Source organism: Chiloscyllium punctatum, chromosome 37 (genome assembly GCF_047496795.1).
Source record: "Chiloscyllium punctatum isolate Juve2018m chromosome 37, sChiPun1.3, whole genome shotgun sequence".
Classification (NCBI taxonomy): Eukaryota; Metazoa; Chordata; class Chondrichthyes; order Orectolobiformes; family Hemiscylliidae; genus Chiloscyllium; species Chiloscyllium punctatum.
Genome location: NC_092775.1, coordinates 67,888,250 through 67,912,169, shown reverse-complemented (window position 1 = coordinate 67,912,169; position 23,920 = coordinate 67,888,250). Strand labels below are relative to the sequence as shown.

Below are 23,920 nucleotides of genomic sequence, written 5' to 3'. Positions count from 1 at the left end.
GTTGGGAGTTGGGTATGTTACAGGCAAGTTGGTTGAAACATACAAGATTCTGAGCAGTCTTGACACAATGCAGAAAAGATTTCCACTTGCAGGAGAAAGTTGAAACTGGGGTCATTGTTGTGATCTGAAGTCTGAGATTGATATATAGTTTAATACTTATTTTGAATTGGGATTTTTGAATTTAAACAAGTAGGGGTTTGGGTTAAGTGTGCATGTGCCTGGAAGGGTTTAATTATTAACTTTTGTGGGCATGGTGATTTTTCAAAAAAATAAAGAGGGGTAGTTCTGGAGGCTATGGGAATTTGTTAAAACTGGGAGAGTTTAAGAGTGAACAATGTCAATAGTGTAATGCAGAAAGGTCCACAAGGTTGAACTGTCAACTAACAGAATACCAAGAAGTCCAAAATCAAGTTTAAGGGACACTAGATGGCACCGGCAAGCAAGACGTTGGTTTAAAGTGTGTCTACTTCAACGCCAGGAGCATCCGGAATAAGGTGGGTGAACTTGCAGCATGGGTTGGTACCTGGGACTTTGATGTTGTGGCCATTTCGGAGACATGGATAGAGCAGGGACAGGAATGGTTGTTGCAGGTTCCAGGGTTTAGATCTTTCAGTAAGAACACAGAAGATGGTAAACCAAAGGGAGGTGTGGCATTGTTGATCAAGGACAGTATTGCAGTTGCAGAAAGGATGTTAGGGGACTCGTCAACTAAGGTAGTATGGGCTGAGGTTAGAAACAGGAAAGGAGAGGTCACCCTGTTGGGAGTTTTCTATAGGCCTCTAAATATTTCCAGACATGTAGAGGAAAGGATAGCAAAGATGATTCTTGATAGGAGTGAGAGAGACAGGGTAGTTGTCATGGGGACTTCAACTTTCCAAATATTGACTGGGAACACTATAGTAGGGTCAGCTTTTGTCCAGTGTGTGCAGGAGGGCTTCCTGACACAGTATGTAGACAGGCCTACAAGGGGTGAAGCCACATTAGATTTGGTACAGTGTAACAAACCTGGCCAGGTGTTAGACTTGGAAGTAGGTGAGCACTTTGGTGATAGTGATCACAATTCTGTTATGTTTACTTTTGTGATAGAAAGGGATAGGTGTATACCACTGGGCAAGAGTTACAGTTGGGGGAAAGGCAATTACAATGCGATTAAGCAAGATTTAGAAAGCATAGAATTGGGAAGGAAACTACAGGAGATGGGCACATTAGAAATGTGGAGCTTATTCAAGGAAAGGCTCCTGAGTGTCCTAGATAAGTATGTACCTGTCAGGCAGGGAGGAAGCTGTAGAGCATGGGAGCCGTGGTTTATGAAGGAAGTGGAATCTCTGGTCAAGAGGAAGAAGGCTTATGTTAGGATGAGATGTGAAGGCTCAGTTAGGGTGCTTGAGGAATACAAGGTAGCCAGGAAAGACCTAATGAGAGAGCTCAGAAGAGCCAGGAGGAGACATGAGAAGTTGTTGGCGGATAGGATCAGGGTAAACCCTAAGGTTTAGGTATTTCTATAGGTATTTAAGGAATAAAAGAATGAGATTAAGATTAAGATTAGGGCCAATCAAGGATAGTAGTGGGAAGTTGGGAGTGGAGTCAGAGGAGATCGGGGAAGCACTAAATGAATATTTTTCGACATTATTCACTCTAGGAAACGACAATGGTGCCGAGGAGAATACTGAGATACAGGCTACTAGACTAGGTGGGATTGAGGTTCACAAGGAAGAGGTATTAGAAATCCTGCAGAGTGTGAAAATAGGTAAGTCCCCTGGGCCGGATGGGATTTATCCTAGGATCCTCTGGGAAGCCAGGGAGGAGATTGCCGAGCCTTTGGCATTGATCTTTAAATTGTCATTGTCTACAGGAATAGTATCAGAAGACTGGAGGATAGCAACTGTGGTTTCCCGGTTCAAGAAGGGGAGTAGAGACAACCCTGGTAATTATAGACCAGTGAGCTTTACTTTAGTTGTTGGTAAAGTGTTGGAAAAGGTTATAAGAGATAGGATTTATAATCATCTAGAAAAGAATAATTTGATTAGGGATAGTCAGCATGGTTTTGTGAAGGGTAGATTGTGCCTCACAAACCTCATTGAGCTCTTTGAGAAGGTGACCAAACAGGTAGATGAGAGTAAACTGGTTGATGTGGTGTATATGGATTTCAGCAAAGCGTTTGATAAAGTTCCCCACAGTAGGCTTTTGTACAAAATGCGGAGGTATGGGATTGTGGGACATATAGCAGTTTGGATCAGTAATTGACTTGCTGAAAGAAGACAGAGGGTGGTGGTGATGGGAAATGTTCATCCTGGAGTCCAGTTACTAGTGGTGTACCGCAAGGGTCAGTGTTGAGTCCACTGCTATTCGTCATTTTTATAAATGACCTGGATGAGAGCGTAGAAGGGTGGGTTAGTAAATGCGCAGACGACACTAAGGTCGGTGAAGTTGTGGATAGAGACGAAGGATGTTGTAGGTTACGGAGAGACATCGATAAGTTGCAGACCTGGGCTGAGAGGTAGAGTTTAATGCGGACAAGTGTGAGGTGATTCACTTTGATCAGAGTAACCGGAATACAAAGTACTGGGCTAATGGTAAGATTCTTGGTAGCGTAGATGAGCACAGAAGTCTCAGTGTCCATGTACATAGATCCTTGAAAGTTGCTACCCAGGTTGACAGGGTTGTTAAGGAGGCATATACAGTGTTTTAGCTTTTATTAATAGAGGGATCGAGTTCCAGAACCATGAGGTTATGCTACAGCTGTACAAAACTCTGGTGTGGCCGCACTTGGAGTATTGTGCACAGTTCTGGTCACCACATTATAAGGATGTGGAAGCTTTGGAAAGGGTGCAGAGGAGATTTACTAGGATGTTGCCTGTTTTCGTTGGAGAGAAGGTGGTTGAAAGGTGACTTAATAGAGACATATAAGATAATCAGAGGGTTAGATAGGGTGGACAGGGAGAGCCTTTTTCCAAGTATGGTGACTGCGAGCATGAGGGGGCAGTTTTAAATTTAGGAGTGATAGATATAGGACAGATGTCAGAGGTAGTTTGTTTACTCAGAGTAGTAAGGGTATGGAATGCTTTGCCTAAAGTAGATTCGCCAACTTTAAGTGCATTTAAGTCGTCATTGGACAAACATATGGACGTAGATTAGATGGGCTTCAGATTGGTATGACTGGTCGGCACAACATCGAGGACCGAAGGACCTGTACTGCGCTGTAATGTTCTATGACTGTGTCTGTGTGCCCGATGACCATAACTGGGAATTACAATACAGCATTAATAGTATTTCAAAGCCCTTGTCACTCCTCAAAACTAAGATTCAGAGAAATTGTTCAATTATTTTTCTTTAAATGGATTTCCTCTGTAAAGTCTCAAAATAGTCTTTAATATTAAATACCATGTTGCACAAACATTTAATTCAAATTAGATGTGGAGAAGGATAATGCAGACAAATGCAGACATGCTAAATGAAACTTACTACTAGACGAATGCCACTGATTAGAACACTATCAACTAGCCCAGGCAAGTCTGGCAGATAATGATTTTCTGGATAAAAGCCATATCTTGAAATGAACTATTGCTTAGCAATCTTCTCAGTAGCTTACCAGTGCCAAATTTAATAGGATTGTAACAAAACCTGTCTGCAAAAGGAATCAATTTATTTGATGATACAAGATCCCTTTACTATCAAACATTGTGCTTCTCAAAGTTGCCTCTGCAAATGCATTCTGTGTGTCTAAACAAATACACAAATATACCGTTAAATTACACTGAGTGGGAAGAGCAATGTGGTAAAAAGCTCACTATTGTCAAGGGATGGGGATGACCTCATACTTCTGGATGCGGGGATAAGAGGTGCCTGCAACAGTTCGTATTTCATCCATAAAGCAATAGCTGGCACTACAACATTTGACAGTTGGCTGGTTTGGATGGACATGCAGTCATCCTGAGAAATTACTTTGACGCTCTTTCTCTTGCACCAAGTCAATTTTAGTTACTTCTGCAGTACAGGGCGATCCTCGTATCCATGGAATTCTTTTCCACGGTTTCAGTAACCCGCGGTTTACTGCGGCCCGAACATACTATAGGAAGCTTCCAGGGGCTGGGGGTTGCCGGGAAGGTAAATTTCCAATTTAAATGAACGCGTTCCCTCTTACCCACGGTTTTGGGTTTCTGCAGTAGGTGTTGGAACATATCCCCCACGGGTACAGAGGACTACTGCATAACATGGATTCTGTGAAATAATCTTGAATGAAGAAATTTGATATGTTTTGTGACTGTTGCACAACATAAGTTGCTAGCACTGAACACAGGAGGATAACAAAAGGATCATTTAAAATACGTTCTCATGCCCTAGGTGAGCACACTCTCAAAATAGATGTTTTACACTTTGTTAAATTGAGCTCCATAGCAAATGGTAACTGAAGATCAAGTATTCACAATTATTAACAAACACTGAAGCAAAATTTGACAGTTGCTCCAAAAAGATTGTCTTTATTATTGAAATCAGTGACAAATTATAGTAAAGTACTATACTCAACAAGCGTAAGTTGGATTTAAAGGCCATATTTGGATTGATTAAAATATCAACTGAAAATATTTATTACCCTTTACAACTAAAGTTTAATTTACTCAAGTTTCCAGCACTTCTAATTCATTTCCAAAACTATTTCCTTCAGTGTCAAAAATCACCTCTGTCTAGCTTGTCTTTTTTACCAATGCTGCCCAAACTCAATTTCATGCAACCCAGGCATTTCAATGTTCAATTCCTTCACTGCTCCACTAGTAAATTTCCACAAATCAGAGAAATTGTTCAAGAATATTTTTTCTTTGAATTCCTCACTCATACACAACTTTACTTGTAGTTACTGAATTCATCTCAGATTCCTCATGCCATAGCTTTCCATCTGTTTAGAAATCCTCATTTCCACCCCCTCACCCTTTTCAAAGCTTTCCCTCTATTTGTTTCCCATTTAGGTTCCCTCACATGTAACTACACACTTCTACTAGGATATATTGCTCACAAACCTCACTGATCATTATCATTTATTTTACAATACATTCAAATTGCTACAGATTCGTTGGCACTTGAAAACTGGCCTGAAGTTCCCCATAGTCTTCACTGAGGCATTGAAAATGTCCATCAACTCTTTGGACAATTTAACTAAGGTTATGTTTCTTGAATGCGTCCATGTCCTTTGATCCCTTTAGTTCTAAGAACCACGTGCATCTTCTTCGTGAAAACATGCAATGTTTTGGCCTCAACTGCTTTCTGAAGTAAAACATCCCAGAGTCATAGAGATGTACAGCATGGAAACAGACCCTTCCGTCCAACTCGTCCATGCTGACCAGATATCCCAACCTAATCCTCGTCTGATTTGCCAGCACTAGACCCAAACCCCTCTAAACTCTTTCTATTCATATACCCATCCAGATGCGTTTTAAATGTTAGGCTAAAGGAATTTCTCATTTCAGTCCTAAATGGCCTACCCCATTTCCTTACACTGTGACCCCTGGTCTGATTTCCTGGTCATCAGGAATATGCTTCCTGTGTTATCCCTATCTAGTCCTGTTAAGAGTTTTATAGGTTGCTATGAAATTCCCCCTCATTCTTCTAAAATCTTGTGTTCTCTAATACAACCTTGGCCAATTGTCGTCTTGGGTCCTGAATATTTTAAAAGTCCCAAATTAATTGTGTTCCTTTTTTCTCCAAAATTACTTCAAAGTTAAGTTTCTTATTGAAATAATGGAACCCCAGGGACATTTTACTAATCAAATAAATAACAAAATCAACATCATAACAAAATACTTTATTTTTACAATTACAAACAATGCAGCTGATCGGAAAGTTACGTTACTATTGCTAGCTGTTATAACCTAACAAACTTACAAGGTTATATTTACTGTTCTCAGGTGACAAATGTGAATTACTTGCAGTTTTTTAAACACTTGATTATCATAGGTATTGCAATGTTTTCCAAAATTAGGTAGATATTATGGTCATGTTTAAGTTCTCAATAATCAGCAAATTGCTTTTAAAAAGGAGTAAGCACAAAAATGTGAGGTTATTTAAAAAGGATTAAAAATATCAATTTGAATCATAAAATTCCTGCAGTGCAGATAGAGGCCATTCGGCTCATTGAGTCTGCATTAACCCTCTGACAGCATGTCCTCTCCACCCTATCCTTGTAACCCTGCTGTTACCATAGCTTATCCACCTAGCCTGCACAGCCTGGTCGTTACAGTGCAAATTAGCATTGCCAATCTACATAAATCACATATTTTTGGATTGGAGGAGGAAACTGGAGCACCTAGAGAAACACACATACATGGAGAGAATGGATAAACTCCACAAAGACACAGTCACCCAAGGCTGGAATTGAACTTGGGTCCCAGGCACTGTGAAGCAGTGGTCCTAACCACTGCGTTGCCCTAAACATTGCACTTAGTTCAGAATTCACCTACTGCTTATAAACCATTTATAATAAATCAAAAAAATGCAACATGCATATAAAAAAGTGAATATAAAAACACTGATTTGATAGATCTATTTATTTACATTTCAACAACAATAATAACTTTTTGCGTGATTTTGATTTCTTACAATGGTCATCAAAACCATATATTTGTAGCCAGGATTTGATGCTCATAACATTTATATTAGGAATATTTTGCTCTTGTTGAAAAACATAATCCTATTGGCACATGGCTTTTTTGTTTCACAGTGTTAAAATACTAGTACATAATCATAAAATCTGTTACACCTTCCAGACCCAGTTGCAGGGTGTATAATAATTAATAATAATCCAATTTTAATGTTTCTGACAAAATGTTAGAAGATAGAATGCTATATCTATAAACATATCTATGGGAGGTTGTGCTTTCATGGCCCACTTTAGAAATTCAAATGGATCACATGCGCACTTTATCTACAAGTAGAAAAATTATCACAGAAATCTTAAGTCAAATATGAAAATAAAATCCTGGCTTTAAGCAAAAGGTCAAGTTTGTCAAACCATTGATGTCCTAACCAGGATCTATCATGACTGTATTTGAGTTAGGAGCTGCAGAACTGGATTTCTGAACTGTATTCATCCGTTGCAGAAAACCTGAACAAGAATAAGGGCTGAAGTGTACTAGTCTCTTTTGATGTAACTCAAGTTATAACTCTTCAAGCTCTGTGCCTTTACTCTAAGTAGGTCTCTATTCCATTATACTTCAAAATAATTAAATTCACTTGGAATCTTCAGATCTGTTCACTTAAGACTTACCATACAGTTGAATGTTTTTATCTGCTTTTGATAATTGAATTACTTTCATCCCATTCCATTTCCTATCATTCATGAATCGGATGTTTCAGATTTAAAAAAAATACATTGACTGACAATAAGTAAACATTAAAATAAGGGTGTGCTCGATACGTCCAATTCTTTTTTTTATTTTGTATTCCAACACTAACCTATTACACATTCACCTAGTAATGTGATTTCTGTTCAATATTACTTTTTTTTTATTAAGCTTCTTACAAATACATTCAAAGGTTTCTACATATTTGCAGGCAGACAAATTTCACAAAAAAAATAGAAGTTATGTTTCCTAAAATACTCATGTTTGGGAGACAATTGAAAACTTGCATGGAATTAATTTAAGGCATATTCTGAAGGGTGCTACATTACAAGCCAAAACTAAATTGCACTTAAGTGACCCAAGTACTCTCATATGCCAATCCTAAGAGGGAAATCCACATTAAGTACCATGACCTAGAATGATCTGTATCAGTGATCGTTTCTGGGTGATCATGAAAGCTGCAGATGTCTGCAAATTGCATTTGCTTTGAGAGACAAAGAAATGCCTTGCTTTTCAATTCCGAGAATACTGTGCAGCTAATGGGACATCAAACAAATTTCTGTTGACTTATTAACAATAGAAATCTGGCCCCTTGCAAAATTGCTATATTTGGTCAATATTGAAAATATGGTAGTGAGTGTTTTGGCTAGAACACATTACACAAATATCACCACTGTCAATTTTCCCACTTATAATAACGTTGGTTTTCCCCTCAACACTACCAAGCAATTATTTGGATAGAATGGCTGCCAAACTAGGGTAGTTTGTTGCAATGCTGACTTTATAAGAAACATTAGCTTCTACAACACAGCACAATTGGTAATAATTTGATTGTGTACAGAAAATAATGATCTTCTGAAACATAGGCTATTTATGAACTTACACAGACTACAATGGTGGGTATTTTATCCCAGAAAGGTTTTTTAATTTTCAGTCAAGAGGATAAATCCTATAAAACTTAAAGAACCTCAAACTTGTGACCAATTCCAAAATTAATTATGTTTAATTTTAAAAAGCCTGAGGCCCAATGTAAGTACCACATTAACATAAACTGCATTTCCCAATTGCACACCACAGGCAGATGCAAACAAAGAAAAGCCTGATTTAGAATTTCAGAAAGCTTGCTTCGTCATCCCTGAATCACTGCTGATGAACCTAAAGGTTTAAATTTCTCATCATTGCATGTAACTAGAAATCCCATGTATGAGATTCACACATGGAAATAATTCTTACATTTCCAAGTAATTTATTTGATCTACTGTTATTGATGTTCAAGTAGTACAGAGAAAAGTGCCTTTTAGACAATTTCTCTTCCCAACCCATATAAAAGATAACAAAAAAAATCTCACCATTCTGGGAGGAGCAATTTTGGGCCTGAGCTGTAGCAAGTCAAGAGATCGACTGTCTTGTGTGGCAATTACCAAGATACAACAACTTGGTGAAATTTCTATAAACATATAACCCTTTCTTTGTAATTGAACCTTTTTTAAAATTGTCATTTGTTCATACAACTAAACAAAAAAGTCAAACAAAAAAAGGGAAGAGAAATGTATGTTGATGAGATCAAGAGTATTTAATAGTGTTTGGTCAGGCTGACTGAATTACTTTTTAATTAAAAAAATCCTTAGCTGGTTACTTATTGGAACCAAATCCATTGTAAGTAAATAAAAACACTAAAAATGAAAATTGTTAACCAGTTCAATTCACATATTGGTTTACATATTTGCAAGGGATGCAAAAGGGCTTTCCCACTCCAGTGTTTTTTGAAAAACATGAAAATTTCTCTCCATGCTCGTCATATGCCTCTCACCAAACTGGTTTCTTCTAACTTTTTTCCATGAACAAACTGTCAAGACTTTTCCATATTAAGGACTTAAGAATTTAGAAGCACACCCACAGCTGTCAAATAATAAATGTAAATCTTTAAACAAAGATGCTCAAGCTTGAACTGAGAAACATTTTTTGGAAGGAAAGTAAAGTATCCTCTGCACGAGATAAAAATCATGTTTTGGTTTGTCACTTCTGAAAAAAAACTGAATCCACTTAGAAGAATTTTTCTAAACAAAACAACCAAATTACTGATTTTGCTCTGTTATTAAACAACTGAAACCCCCAACTTAACACGAGTGATGCAAAACGAGTCTAAATGTTTAATTAGTCCTCAATGAGAGGAAGGAGTGTTGGAATTATGAGACCCCAGTACAAAACCAAATTCAATTGTCATGGACCTAAACAAGATACTTGAAACTCAAAATGTTAACAGAAGTGCACCACATTCTTCTACTGGTTGCAAAGCAGAAGTGTTGGACATATACCAAGCACCAACTGCAAAACAATGGTATATGAAGGCGGTAAGTCTGCCCTCAATATGAATGTGCTTAAATATTTGGATATGCCCATTTTTAAACCAAGTATAAATAGGCTCTGCACTTCCAATGCAAACTTGCAGGACCAGCATACAAGAATACGCTGCAGCTAACCATACTACAGTTGGGAAACCTCTTATCGCTGGCCCAATTAATGAATTTTTACTCCAAGTTATATAGCTGGCATGCATTTTAAATTTGGATTTCCCTTACCTTTGGAAGAACATTTAAAAATAAAAGTTAAAATTGTTGTGCTTAAAAGAGCAAAATGAATTGTAGATTTGGAGAAACGGGATATCTAACTTTTCATATTCAGGTACAGTAAGAACTTGTAATCTAGAACAATATAAAGGCTCTTGTAACAGTGCCAACAATTTGCCCAATTCTCATTAGATTATCAGCGCTATACTTCAATACACTCAACTACATTCAGTTCAAAATATTCAGTTCTGTGGATTCATGCATACTTTATATTGCTCATCTGGTTCACATTGTCACATGGACATCACAACATCCTGATTGGAGAAGAAAGTTTCCATTGCTCCTGGCGCAGGATTGATGTATATTGGAACTTACAGGTTAACAGCAGTGGCTTTGAATAGTGTTTGTTTTCCTCCATGTTTCAAACTGCTGTAAACCACCATGTTAGGGTTACTACAGCTCTAATGCAATATGTACACAGATGTCTTAAAGGTTTGGCCCTGCTGATTTAGGCCCCATCATATCACAGATCCATGCCTTCAAGAAGTTGTCACACACAGCGGAGGTATTGCGGTTTGACTCCTGAGAAAAGGGTAGCAAGTTCAGTCACTAGAGAAAAGGTCACCAGCAGAGGGCAATGGTGCTAAACCACCTGTAACATTTGGAAGCAATGAAAGGTCTGGCAAATTCTGAATGTGAGATTTCAGTTCTTTCCGAACTTGTGTTACTTGAGCCAGTTTCTGTTTGTATTCCTGAAGAAAAAGAAATCATACATTTCTATTAGACTATATTACAACCTACAATTCTGCTGCTCGAACAACATGTTGTATTTCTATAGTATCGTTAATTCAAGGGGTTCCCCATGGGAGACTGGTTAGCAAAGTTAGATCTCACTGAATACAGGGAGAACTCGACATGTGGATTCAGAACTGGCTCAAAAGGTGGTGGTGGATGTTTGTTTTTCAGACTGGAGGCCTGTAACCAGTGGAGTGCCACAAGGATCGGTGCTGGGTCCTCTACTTTTTGTCATTTATATAAATGATTTGGATGCAAGCATAAGAGGTACAGTTAGTAAGTTTGCAGATGACACCAAAATTGGAGGTGTAGTGGACAGCAAAGAGGGTTACCTCAGATTACAACAGGATCTTGACCAGATGGGCCAATGGGCTGAGAAGTGGCAGATGGAGTTTAATTCAGATAAGTGCGAGGTGCTGCATTTTGGGAAAGCAAATCTTAGTAGGACTTATACACTTAATGGTAAGTTCCTATGGAGTGTTGCTGAACAAAGACACCTTGGAGTGCAGGTTCATAGCTCCTTGAAAGTGGAGTCGCAGGTAGATAGGATAGTGAAGGCGGCATTTGGTATGTTTTCCTTTATTGGTCAGAGTATTGGGGTTGGGAGGTCATACTGTGGCTGTACAGGACATTGGTTAGGCCACTGTTGGAATACTGCGTGCAATTCTGGTCTCCTTCCTATCGGAAAGATGTTGTGAAACTTGATAGGGTTCAGAAAAGATTTACAAGGACGTTGCAGGGTTGGAGGATTTGAGCTACAGGGAGAGGCTGAACAGACTGGGGCTGTTTTCCCTGGAGCGGAGGCTGAAGGGTGACCTTAAAGAGGTTTACAAAATTATGAGGTGCATAGATAGGGTAGATAGGCAAAGTCTTTTCCCTGGGGTCAGGGAGTCCAGAACTAGAGGGCATAGGTTTAGGGTGAGAGGGGAAAGATATAAAAGAGAACTAAGGGGCAACTTTTTAATGTAGAGGGCGGTACATTTATGGAATGAGCTGGCAGAGGAAGTGGTGGAGGCTGGTACAATTGCAACATTTAAGAGGCATTTGGATGGGTATATGAATAGGAAGGGTTTGGAGGGATATGGGCTGGGTGCTGACAGGTGGGACTAGATTGGGTTGGGATATCTGGTTGGCATGGGTGGGTTGGACCGAAGGGTCTGTTAACATGCTGTACATCTCTATGAGCGGCCCCAAAGCATATTACAGAAGCTCTGGGAACACAACTGCCAAGCTAGAGTCAGAAAGATTGAGAGAGGTGACCAAAGCTGTTCTTCTGCAGCTGTACAGGGCCCTGGTGAAACCACACCTGGAGTACTGTGGGCAGTTCTGGTCTCCAAATTTGAGGAAAGACATTCTGGCTATTGAGGGAGTGCAGCGTAGATTCACGAGGTCAATTCCTGGAATGGCCGAATTACCTTACACTGAAAGACTGGAACAACTGGGCTTGTATACCCTTGAGTTTAGAAGACTGAGATGGGATATGATTGAGACATACAAGATTATTAAAGGATTGGACACTCTGGAGGCAGGAAACATGTTTCCGCTGATGGGTGAGTGCCGAACCAGAGGACACAGCTTAAAAATACAGGCTGGACCATTTAGGAAAGAGATGAGGAGAAACTTCTTCACCCAGAGAGTGGTGGCTGTGTGGAATGCTCTGCCCCAGAGGGCAGTGGAGGCCCAGTCTCTGGATTCATTTAAGAAAGTGTTGGATAGAGCTCTCAAGGATAGTGGAATCAAGGGTTATGGAGATAAGGCAGGAACAGGATACTGATTAAGGATGAGCAGCCATGATCATATTGAATGGTGGTACAGGCTCGAAGGGCAGAATGGCCTACTCCTGCACCTATTGTCTATTGTCAAAGGCTTTGTTAAAAAGATAGATCTTAAAAAGGCGTTTAAAGGAGAGAGGGAACTGAAGAAATGGTGCACATTGGGGAAAATTCCAAAGCATGAAGTCTACTTGCCTGAAAGAATGACAGTCAACTGTACAGCTATTGGGTGGGACTCACAAATCTAGTCAGAAGAATAGAGATTGCAGCTGGGCTAGAGGAAATACAGAAGGAGGCAATGACAGACAAACCATGGACAGGATTGGAACTCCAACATGGAGTTAAACAATACCAAGGCTTTAAATCACCATTTTAGCTCAAGTAAACAGCCAGAGGGGAGACAAAGTCAATGGCTAGGATATAAAACTTGTAGAGGGGCCTGAAAACTATTGTTTGATTTTCACAATGTTCAGCTGGTGAAAATGTCTGTTCATTGAACACTGGATATTGGACTTGTAACCCCAAAGTGATGGCATCACAATAAGAAGAAAAGCTATTGAGGTGATATTCTGGAGATGATTCAGCTCAGTCACATTAAATTGAGGCAGTGTTTCTAACTGGGTCTAAGAGGTTAGATTGTGGATACTGGAGAAGGATAGAGTTACTATGGAAAAAATAGTAGAGTGGGCAAGATCAGTCAAGCAAGGTGGTTTGTGACCATGGTTAGGGTTGTTGGGAGGACCAGAATCCTGACTGAAGGATTCAATCTGGAAAGATTGGGGAACCAACTTTAAAAAAGACTAAAGTTGAGTGCTAATTAACAAGGACAAATAAGACAAAGTTCCAGTAAAATTAGCACACTAAACTGCTTTTATAGCATATTAGCCATAATCACATGCATTCAAGAAAATGAACCAACATAGCAAAATTAGGGGTTTGCCACATTCTCAATGTGCAGTTATCAGCAGTCCCAATCGAAATTTTCAATTGTTCATCTCACTACTGCACTAACAAAGCTTTCAACTACTACATAACCCTGAATCTTTGCAAGTGTTATGCCCGAAACGTCGATTGTCCTGTTCCTTGGATGCTGCCTGACCTGCTGCGCTTTTCCAGCAACACATTTTCAGCAAGTGTTATGATAATGTCTGATACTCCACAGCTACTGGCAATACTTCATAAATACTGGATTAGTGGTGCTGGAAGAGCACAGCAGTTCAGGCAGCATCCAACGAGCAGCGAAATCAACGTTTTAGGCAAAAGCCCTTCATCAGGAATCCAGTATTTGGTTTTCAGCATCTGCAGTCATTGTTTTTACCAATACTTCATAAATGCCAATATCAGATATTGGACTAATCATATAACCAGAATCATACAACACATAAGCGGGTCACTTGGTCCATTCGTGCATGACAGCTCATTTACAGGATTATCCAATTAATTTTAGTCCTCTGCTCCTTCCCTATAGACTAAGATCACTCATTCTTCCTATCATTCTCGTAAATCTATTCTGTACACTCTCAAAGGCATTGGCATCTTACCTATTGTGGTGTCCAAAATTGAACATAATACTCCAGCATTTAACCAGTATTTCCTAAAGGTTTAACCTAATTTCCTTCCTTTGTATTCTCTGACTCAAAGAAGTTAAAAATCACACAACACCAGGTTTATTTGGGAAATACTAGCTTTCAGAATGCTGCTCCTTCGTCAGGTAGCTAGTGGAGCAGGATTATGGGACCCTGAATTTATAGCAAAAGCTAATAGTGTCATATAACTGATGCAACATATTGAACAGCAATCTAGGTTTGTTCAATATATCGCATCAGCTGTGTGACACTATGACCTTTAGCTATAAATTCAATGTCCTATGACCCTGCCTGCCAGCTACTTGATGAGGAGCAGTGCGCCAAAAGCTTATACTTCCAAATAAATCTGTTGGACGATAACTTGGTGTTATTTTTTAAAAATTTGTCCAAAGTCAACACCTGCTGTGCAACATTAATGAATTAAGCTAATGATCTCATGCACCTTTTAAAAATAGAAGTCATCTAAATTATATGTCAGCTTCAAAGATTTTGTGAAAGCCCTCAGTTATGTCTCTTACTAATTTCTATCACTTAATCCAGATTACTCCTCCTTAGCCTTCATACTAAAACACAACATTTCACACTTGTCTCCATTAACTTTTATCCACTGTGTTGGTTGGTGTCTATTCCTATGCTCCTTGTTTGCTGTGTTCTAACTTTTGTGCCGTTACCAAACTCGGAAATTATGCCATCCATACACAAGCTCAGGTCATTAATAAAAGGTGCAATGGATCTAATACCAATCTCCTCTGGGACAGAAGCTGTTTTCCAGCACTGCTCTAACACTGACCGTGCTGCGCTTTTCCAGCACTGCGCTGCTCTAACCATGACTGCGCTGCACTTTTCCAGCACTGCGCTAACCTTGACTGCACTGCGCTGTTTTCCAGCAGTGCTCTAAACTTGATCGCGCTGTGTGTTTCCGGCGCCGCTCTAACCTTGACCGCACTCTGCTTGCCCAGCACTGCTCTAACCTTAACCACGCTGCGCTTTTCAGGCACTGTCACCTTGACCGTGCTGCGCTTTTCCAGCACTACTCTAACCTTGACCACGCTGTGCTTTTCCAGCACTGCTCTAACTTTGACCATGCTGCGTTTTTCCAGCACTGCTCTCACATTGACCGCGCAGTGCTTTTCCAAAACTGCTCTGACATTGACCACGCTGCGCCTTTCCAGCACTGCTCTAACCTTGACCACGTTGCGCTTTTCCAGCACTGCGCTAACCTTGACCACGCTGCGCTTTTCCAGCACTGCGCTAACCTGGACCACGCTGCGCTGTTTTCCAGCACTGCTGTACCCTTGACAGCGCTGTTTTCCAGCACTGCTCTAACATTGACCATGCTGCGCTTTTCCAGCACTGCTCTAACCTTCACTGTGCTGTGCTTTTCCAGCGCTGCTCTGACATTGACCATGTTCTGTTCCAGCACTGCTCTAACCTTGACCGCGCTGTGCTTTTCCAGCGCTGCTCTCACCTTGACCGCACTGCGCTTTTCCAGCACTGCTCTAACCTTGACCGCGCTGCACTTTTCCAGCACTGCTCTAACCTTGACCGCGCTGCACTTTTCCAACACTGCTCTAACCTTGACCGCACTGCGCTTGTCCAGCACTGCTCTAACCTTGACCGCGCTGCGCTTTTCCAGCACGGCTCTAACCTTGACCGCGCTGCGCTTTTCCAGCACTGCTCTAACCTTGACCGCGCTGCGCTTTTCCAGCACGGCTCTAACCTTGACCGCACTGCGCTTTTCCAGCACGGCTCTAACCTTGACCGCGCTGTGCTTTTCCAGCACGGCTCTAACCTTGACCGCACTGCGTTTTCCAGCACGGCTCTAACCTTGACCACGCTGTGCTTTTCCAGCACGGCTCTAACCTTGACCACGCTGTGCTTTTCCAGCACCAGTCCAACATTGACCACGCTGCACTTTTCAGGCACTGCGCTAACCTGGACTGTGCTGTGCCTTGAACACTGCTGTACCCTTGACAGCGCTGTTTTCCAGCACTGCTCTAACACTGACCGCACTGTGCTTTTCCAAAACTGCTCTAACATTGACCGTGCTGCGCTTTTCCAGCACTGCTCTAACCTTCACCGTGCTGTAACAGCACTGCTTTAACAGCACTGCTCTACTGCTCTGACATTGATTGTGTTCTGTTCCAGCACTGCTCTAACCTTGACCGCGCTGCGCTTTTCCAGCACTGCTCTAACCTTGACCGCACTGCGCTTTTCCAGCACGGCTCTAACCTTGACCGTAGTGCGCTTGTCCAGCACTGCTCTAACCTTGACCGCACTGCGCTTTTCCAGCGCTGCTCTAACCTTGACGGTACTGCGCTTTTCCAGCGCTGCTCTAACCTTGACTGCGCTGCGCTTTTCCAGCACTGCTCTAACCTTGACCGCGCTGCGCTTTTCCAGCACTGCTCTAACCTTGACCGCGCTGCGCTTTTCCAGCACTGCTGTAACCTTGACCGCGCTGCGCTTTTCCAGCACTGCTCTAACCTTGACCGCGCTGCGCTTTTCCAGCACTGCTCTAACCTTGACCGCGCTGCGCTTTTCCAGCACTGCTCTAACCTTGACCGCGCTGCGCTTTTCCAGCACTGCGCTAACCTGGACCACGCTGCGCTGTTTTCCAGCACTGCTGTACCCTTGACAGCGCTGTTTTCCAGCACTGCTCTAACATTGACCATGCTGCGCTTTTCCAGCACTGCTCTAACCTTCACTGTGCTGTGCTTTTCCAGCGCTGCTCTGACATTGACCATGTTCTGTTCCAGCACTGCTCTAACCTTGACCGCGCTGTGCTTTTCCAGCGCTGCTCTCACCTTGACCGCACTGCGCTTTTCCAGCACTGCTCTAACCTTGACCGCGCTGCACTTTTCCAGCACTGCTCTAACCTTGACCGCGCTGCACTTTTCCAACACTGCTCTAACCTTGACCGCACTGCGCTTGTCCAGCACTGCTCTAACCTTGACCGCGCTGCGCTTTTCCAGCACGGCTCTAACCTTGACCGCGCTGCGCTTTTCCAGCACTGCTCTAACCTTGACCGCGCTGCGCTTTTCCAGCACGGCTCTAACCTTGACCGCACTGCGCTTTTCCAGCACGGCTCTAACCTTGACCGCGCTGTGCTTTTCCAGCACGGCTCTAACCTTGACCGCACTGCGTTTTCCAGCACGGCTCTAACCTTGACCACGCTGTGCTTTTCCAGCACGGCTCTAACCTTGACCACGCTGTGCTTTTCCAGCACCAGTCCAACATTGACCACGCTGCACTTTTCAGGCACTGCGCTAACCTGGACTGTGCTGTGCCTTGAACACTGCTGTACCCTTGACAGCGCTGTTTTCCAGCACTGCTCTAACACTGACCGCACTGTGCTTTTCCAAAACTGCTCTAACATTGACCGTGCTGCGCTTTTCCAGCACTGCTCTAACCTTCACCGTGCTGTAACAGCACTGCTTTAACAGCACTGCTCTACTGCTCTGACATTGATTGTGTTCTGTTCCAGCACTGCTCTAACCTTGACCGCGCTGCGCTTTTCCAGCACTGCTCTAACCTTGACCGCACTGCGCTTTTCCAGCACGGCTCTAACCTTGACCGTAGTGCGCTTGTCCAGCACTGCTCTAACCTTGACCGCACTGCGCTTTTCCAGCGCTGCTCTAACCTTGACGGTACTGCGCTTTTCCAGCGCTGCTCTAACCTTGACTGCGCTGCGCTTTTCCAGCACTGCTCTAACCTTGACCGCGCTGCGCTTTTCCAGCACTGCTCTAACCTTGACCGCGCTGCGCTTTTCCAGCACTGCTGTAACCTTGACCGCGCTGCGCTTTTCCAGCACTGCTCTAACCTTGACCGCGCTGCGCTTTTCCAGCACTGCTCTAACCTTGACCGCGCTGCGCTTTTCCAGCACTGCTCTAACCTTGACCGCGCTGCGCTTTTCCAGCACTGCTCTAACCTTGACCGCACTGCGCTTTTCCAGCACGGCTCTAACCTTGACGGTACTGCGCTTTTCCAGCGCTGCTCTAACCTTGACTGCGCTGCGCTTTTCCAGCACTGCTCTAACCTTGACCGCGCTGCGCTTTTCCAGCACTGCTCTAACCTTGACCGCGCTGCGCTTTTCCAGCACTGCTCTAACCTTGACCGCGCTGCGCTTTTCCAGCACTGCTCTAACCTTGACCGTGCTGCGCTTTTCCAGCGCTGCTCTAACCTTGACCGCGCTGTGCTTTTCCAGCACTGCTCTAACCTTGACCGCGCTGCGCTTTTCCAGCACTGCTCTAACCTTGACTGCGCTGTATTTTTCCAGCACTGCTCTAACCTTGACCGTGCTGCGCTTTTCCAGCACTGCTCTAACCTTGACCGCGCTGCGCTTTTCCAGCACGGCTCTAACCTTGACCGCGCTGCGCTTTTCCAGCACTGCTCTAACCTTGACCGCGCTGCGCTTTTCCAGCACTGCTCTAACCTTGACCGCGCTGCGCTTTTCCAGCACTGCTCTAACCTTGACCGCACTGCGCTTTTCCAGCACTGCTCTAACCTTGACCGCACTGCGCTTTTCCAGCACTGCTCTAACCTTGACCGCGCTGCGCTTTTCCAGCACTGCTCTAACCTTGACCGCACTGCGCTTTTCCAGCACTGCTCTAACCTTGACCGCGCTGCGCTTTTCCTGCACTGCTCTAACCTTGACCGTACTGCGCTTTTCCAGCACTGCTCTAACCTTGACCGCGCTGCGCTTTTCCAGCACTGCTCTAACCTTGACCGCGCTGCGCTTTTCCAGCACGGCTCTAACCTTGACCGCGCTGCGCTTTTCCAGCACTGCTCTAACCTTGACCGCACTACGCTGTTTTCCAGCACGGCTCTAACCTTGACCGCGCTGCGCTTTTCCAGCACTGCTCTAACCTTGACCGCGCTGCGCTTTTCCAGCACTGCTCTAACCTTGACCGCGCTGCGCTTTTCCAGCACTGCTCTAACCTTGACCGCGCTGCGCTTTTCCAGCACTGCTCTAACCTTGACCGCGCTGCGCTTTTCCTGCACTGCTCTAACCTTGACCGCACTGCGCTTTTCCAGCACTGCTCTAACCTTGACCGCACTGCGCTTTTCCAGCACTGCTCTAACCTTGACCGTACTGCGCTTTTCCAGCGCTGCTCTAACCTTGACCACGCTGCGCTTTTCCAGCACTGCTCTAACCTTGACCGCGCTGCGCTTTTCCAGCACTGCTCTAACCTTGACCGCGCTGTATTTTTCCAGCACTGCTCTAACCTTGACCGCACTGCGCTTTTCCAGCACTGCTCTAACCTTGACCGCGCTGCGCTTTTCCAGCACTGCTCTAACCTTGACCGCGCTGCGCTTTTCCAGCACGGCTCTAACCTTGACCGCGCTGCGCTTTTCCAGCACTGCTCTAACCTTGACCGCGCTGCGCTTTTCCAGCACGGCTCTAACCTTGACCGCGCTGCGCTTTTCCAGCACTGCTCTAACCTTGACCGCGCTGCGCTTTTCCAGCACGGCTCTAACCTTGACCGCGCTGCGCTTTTCCAGCACTGCTCTAACCTTGACCGCGCTGCGCTTTTCCAGCACGGCTCTAACCTTGACCGCGCTGCGCTTTACCTGCACGGCTCTAACCTTGACCGCACTGCGCTTTACCTGCACGGCTCTAACCTTGACCGCACTGCGCTTTTCCAGCACTGCTCTAACCTTGACCGCACTGCGCTTTTCCAGCACTGCTCTAACCTTGACCGCGCTGCGCTTTTCCAGCACTGCTCTAACCTTGACCGCGCTGCGCTTTTCCAGCACTGCTCTAACCTTGACCGTACTGCGCTTTTCCAGCACTGCTCTAACCTTGACTGCGCTGCGCTTTTCCTGCACTGCTCTAACCTTGACCGTACTGCGCTTTTCCAGCACTGCTCTAACCTTGACCGCGCTGCGCTTTTCCTGCACTGCTCTAACCTTGACCGTACTGCGCTTTTCCAGCACTGCTCTAACCTTGACCGCGCTGCGCTTTTCCAGCACTGCTCTAACCTTGACCGTACTGCGCTTTTCCAGCACTGCTCTAACCTTGACCGTACTGCGCTTTTCCAGCACTGCTCTAACCTTGACCGTACTGCGCTTTTCCAGCACTGCTCTAACCTTGACCGTACTGCGCTTTTCCAGCACGGCTCTAACCTTGACCGTACTGCGCTTTTCCAGCACGGCTCTAACCTTGACCGTACTGCGCTTTTCCAGCACTGCTCTAACCTTGACCGTACTGCGCTTTTCCAGCACTGCTCTAACCTTGACCGTACTGCGCTTTTCCAGCACTGCTCTAACCTTGACCGCGCTGCGCTTTTCCAGCACTGCTCTAACCTTGACCGCGCTGCGCTTTTCCAGCACTGCTCTAACCTTGACCGCACTGCGCTTTTCCAGCACGGCTCTAACCTTGACCGCGCTGCGCTTTTCCAGCACTGCTCTAACCTTGACCGCACTACGCTGTTTTCCAGCACGGCTCTAACCTTGACCGCGCTGCGCTTTTCCAGCACTGCTCTAACCTTGACCGCGCTGCGCTTTTCCAGCACTGCTCTAACCTTGACCGCGCTGCGCTTTTCCAGCACGGCTCTAACCTTGACCGCGCTGCGCTTTTCCTGCACTGCTCTAACCTTGACCGCGCTGCGCTTTTCCAGCACTGCTCTAACCTTGACCGTACTGCGCTTTTCCAGCACTGCTCTAACCTTGACCGCACTGCGCTTTTCCAGCACTGCTCTAACCTTGACCGCGCTGCGCTTTTCCAGCACGGCTCTAACCTTGACCGTACTGCGCTTTTCCAGCACGACTCTAACCTTGACCGCACTGCGCTTTTCCAGCACTGCTCTAACCTTGACCGCGCTGCGCTTTTCCTGCACTGCTCTAACCTTGACCGTACTGCGCTTTTCCAGCACTGCTCTAACCTTGACCGCACTGCGCTTTTCCAGCACTGCTCTAACCTTGACCGCGCTGCGCTTTTCCAGCACTGCTCCAACCTTGACCGTACTGCGCTTTTCCAGCACTGCTCTAACCTTGACCGTACTGCGCTTTTCCAGCACTGCTCTAACCTTGACCGCGCTGCGCTTTTCCAGCACTGCTCTAACCTTGACCGTACTGCGCTTTTCCAGCACTGCTCTAACCTTGACCGCACTGCGCTTTTCCAGCACTGCTCTAACCTTGACCGCGCTGCGCTTTTCCAGCACTGCTCTAACCTTGACCGCGCTGCGCTTTTCCTGCACTGCTCTAACCTTGACCGCACTGCGCTTTTCCAGCACTGCTCTAACCTTGACCGTACTGCGCTTTTCCAGCACGGCTCTAACCTTGACCGTACTGCGCTTTTCCAGCACTGCTCTAACCTTGACCGCACTGCGCTTTTCCAGCACTGCTCTAACCTTGACCGTACTGCGCTTTTCCAGCACGGCTCTAACCTTGACCGTACTGCGCTTTTCCAGCACTGCTCTAACCTTGACCGCACTGCGCTTTTCCAGCACTGCTCTAACCTTGACCGTACTGCGCTTTTCCAGCACGGCTCTAACCTTGACCGCACTACGCTGTTTTCCAGCACTGCTCTAACCTTGACCGCACTGCGCTTTTCCAGCACGGCTCTAACCTTGACCGTACTGCGCTTTTCCAGCACTGCTCTAACCTTGACCGCACTGCGCTTTTCCAGCACTGCTCTAACCTTGACCGCACTGCGCTTTTCCAGCACGGCTCTAACCTTGACCGTACTGCGCTTTTCCAGCACTGCTCTAACCTTGACCGCACTGCGCTTTTCCAGCACTGCTCTAACCTTGACCGCACTGCGCTTTTCCAGCACTGCTCTAACCTTGACCGCACTGCGCTTTTCCAGCACTGCTCTAACCTTGACCGCGCTGCGCTTTTCCAGCACTGCTCTAACCTTGACCGCACTGCGCTTTTCCAGCACTGCTCTAACCTTGACCGCACTGCGCTTTTCCAGCACTGCTCTAACCTTGACCGCGCTGCGCTTTTCCAGCACGGCTCTAACCTTGACCGCGCTGCGCTTTTCCAGCACTGCTCTAACCTTGACCGCGCTGCGCTTTTCCAGCACGGCTCTAACCTTGACCGTACTGCGCTTTTCCAGCACGACTCTAACCTTGACCGCACTGCGCTTTTCCAGCACTGCTCTAACCTTGACCGCGCTGTGCTTTTCCAGCACTGCTCTAACCTTGACCGTACTGCGCTTTTCCAGCACGGCTCTAACCTTGACCGTACTGCGCTTTTCCAGCACTGCTCTAACCTTGACCGCGCTGCGCTTTTCCTGCACTGCTCTAACCTTGACTGCGCTGTATTTTTCCAGCACTGTTCTAACCTTGACCGCACTGCGCTTATCTTGACCGCACTACGCTGTTTTCCAGCACTGCTCTAACCTTGACCGTACTGCACTTTTCCAGCACTGCTGTAATGTTCACCGTGCTGTGCTTTAACAGCACTGCTCAAACCTTGACCATGCTGTGCATTTCCAGCACTGCTCTAACCTTGATTGTGCTGTGCTTTTTTCTCGTACAGCTCTAACATTGATCGCGCTGCGCTTTTCAGCACTGCTCCAACCTTAACCATGCTGCGTTTTTCCTGCACTGCGCTTACCTTGGCCACGCTGTGATTTTCCAGCGCTGCTCTAACGTTGACCGCGCTGTGATTTTCCAGCGCTGCTCTAACGTTGACCGCGCTATGCTTTTCCAGCACTGCTCTAACCTTGGCCAAGCTGCGCTTTTCAAGCACTGCTCTAACCTTGACCCCACTGTGCTTTTCCAGCACTGCTCTAACCTTGACTGCGCTGAGTCTTTCCAGCACTGCTCTAACCTTGATTGCACCGTGCTTTTCCAGCACTGCTCTCACCTTGACTGTGCTGTGCTTTTCCAGCACTGCTCTCACCTTGACTCTCATCTCCAGCATCTGCAGCACCCACTTTCGCCCCTTTAATTTTGTAACAAGTCTATGGTGGTATTTTGTTAAAGGATTTGTGAAACTGCTCACAATTTCTTTTGCATCACTGTCAATGTTTCAATTACCGTAAATAATTAAATCTTATTAGTTAAACTCTGTTTGGTTAATAAATTCACACTGACTTTCAACAAGTAGCAATGTGCTTTCAAATGTCAATTAATTAGGTGCTTCTCAATGAAAAGTTATTGCTACCAATGTCACTAGCAGTAGTATCCCTCTTCCCCATTTTTAAAATACAAGATTTGCAATTCCTTTGGATACGAGGACGGTGCCGGAGAACCAAACTGGAAGATTGTGGTTAGAACCTCTAAAATCTCCATGGCCTGTGTAACAATGAATAGTTATTATATTCTTAGTTTGGCTTCCACAGAAATGAAAACATATCCCGCAATTCCCACTATACTGGCTCAATTTCTCTTTATGCTTGAAGAACTCATTTTTAACTATATTTGTTTATTCTAAGCTATTAGTGTACCTTTAGATATCAATCTTAATTTAGCATCTCACATCAAAATTCTTTGGTAAAGCATTACCTGTTAACTTGTGAGTATTTTTCAACAGTCCAAGAAGTGTACAGAAACTGAATTTAGTTCAAAATTAGAAACAGTGAAAAAAAAATGTACGCACTGCTAGTTTTTTCTCTTTCTCCCCCAGAATCTCCTTCTGACTGTTGATGTATTCAGTCAGCATTCGTGCCAGCTGTCTCCGGTCATCCAGCTCTGCTGCCAACCGCCCATTATACTCCGCGAGCAGCAAACAAGCCTCATCAACAATTTTTGAAAGTCTTTCAGCTGCTGCTTTATCTGAGTGTGAGAACATAAGAAATTGGTAACAGTGAAGCTAAATTAAACTAAGTGGAGAAAATAAAAAAAGCAACGTGGACAATAACAGGTCAGGGACACACTGCATCATCCAGTACCAGTGGTCAATGAACAAACTCCCTA

At 44.7% G+C, this 23,920-nt stretch overlaps 1 protein-coding gene across 2 annotated transcripts in view; it reads right to left on the bottom strand.

Moving 5' to 3' along the window:
• Positions 1 to 5,779: 5,779 nt before the first annotated feature.
• The window catches only part of rprd1b (regulation of nuclear pre-mRNA domain containing 1B), a 56,864-nt gene continuing 38,723 nt past the window's right edge, over positions 5,780 to 23,920 (bottom strand). For both annotated transcript variants that reach the window (XM_072556963.1, XM_072556964.1), the window contains 2 exons: positions 23,604 to 23,779; positions 5,780 to 10,650 (listed from right to left, as the gene is read on the bottom strand). In XM_072556963.1, the coding sequence (XP_072413064.1) occupies positions 10,501 to 10,650; positions 23,604 to 23,779 (326 nt within the window). In that variant the 3' untranslated portion in view covers positions 5,780 to 10,500. The remainder of the gene's footprint in view (positions 10,651 to 23,603; positions 23,780 to 23,920) is intronic.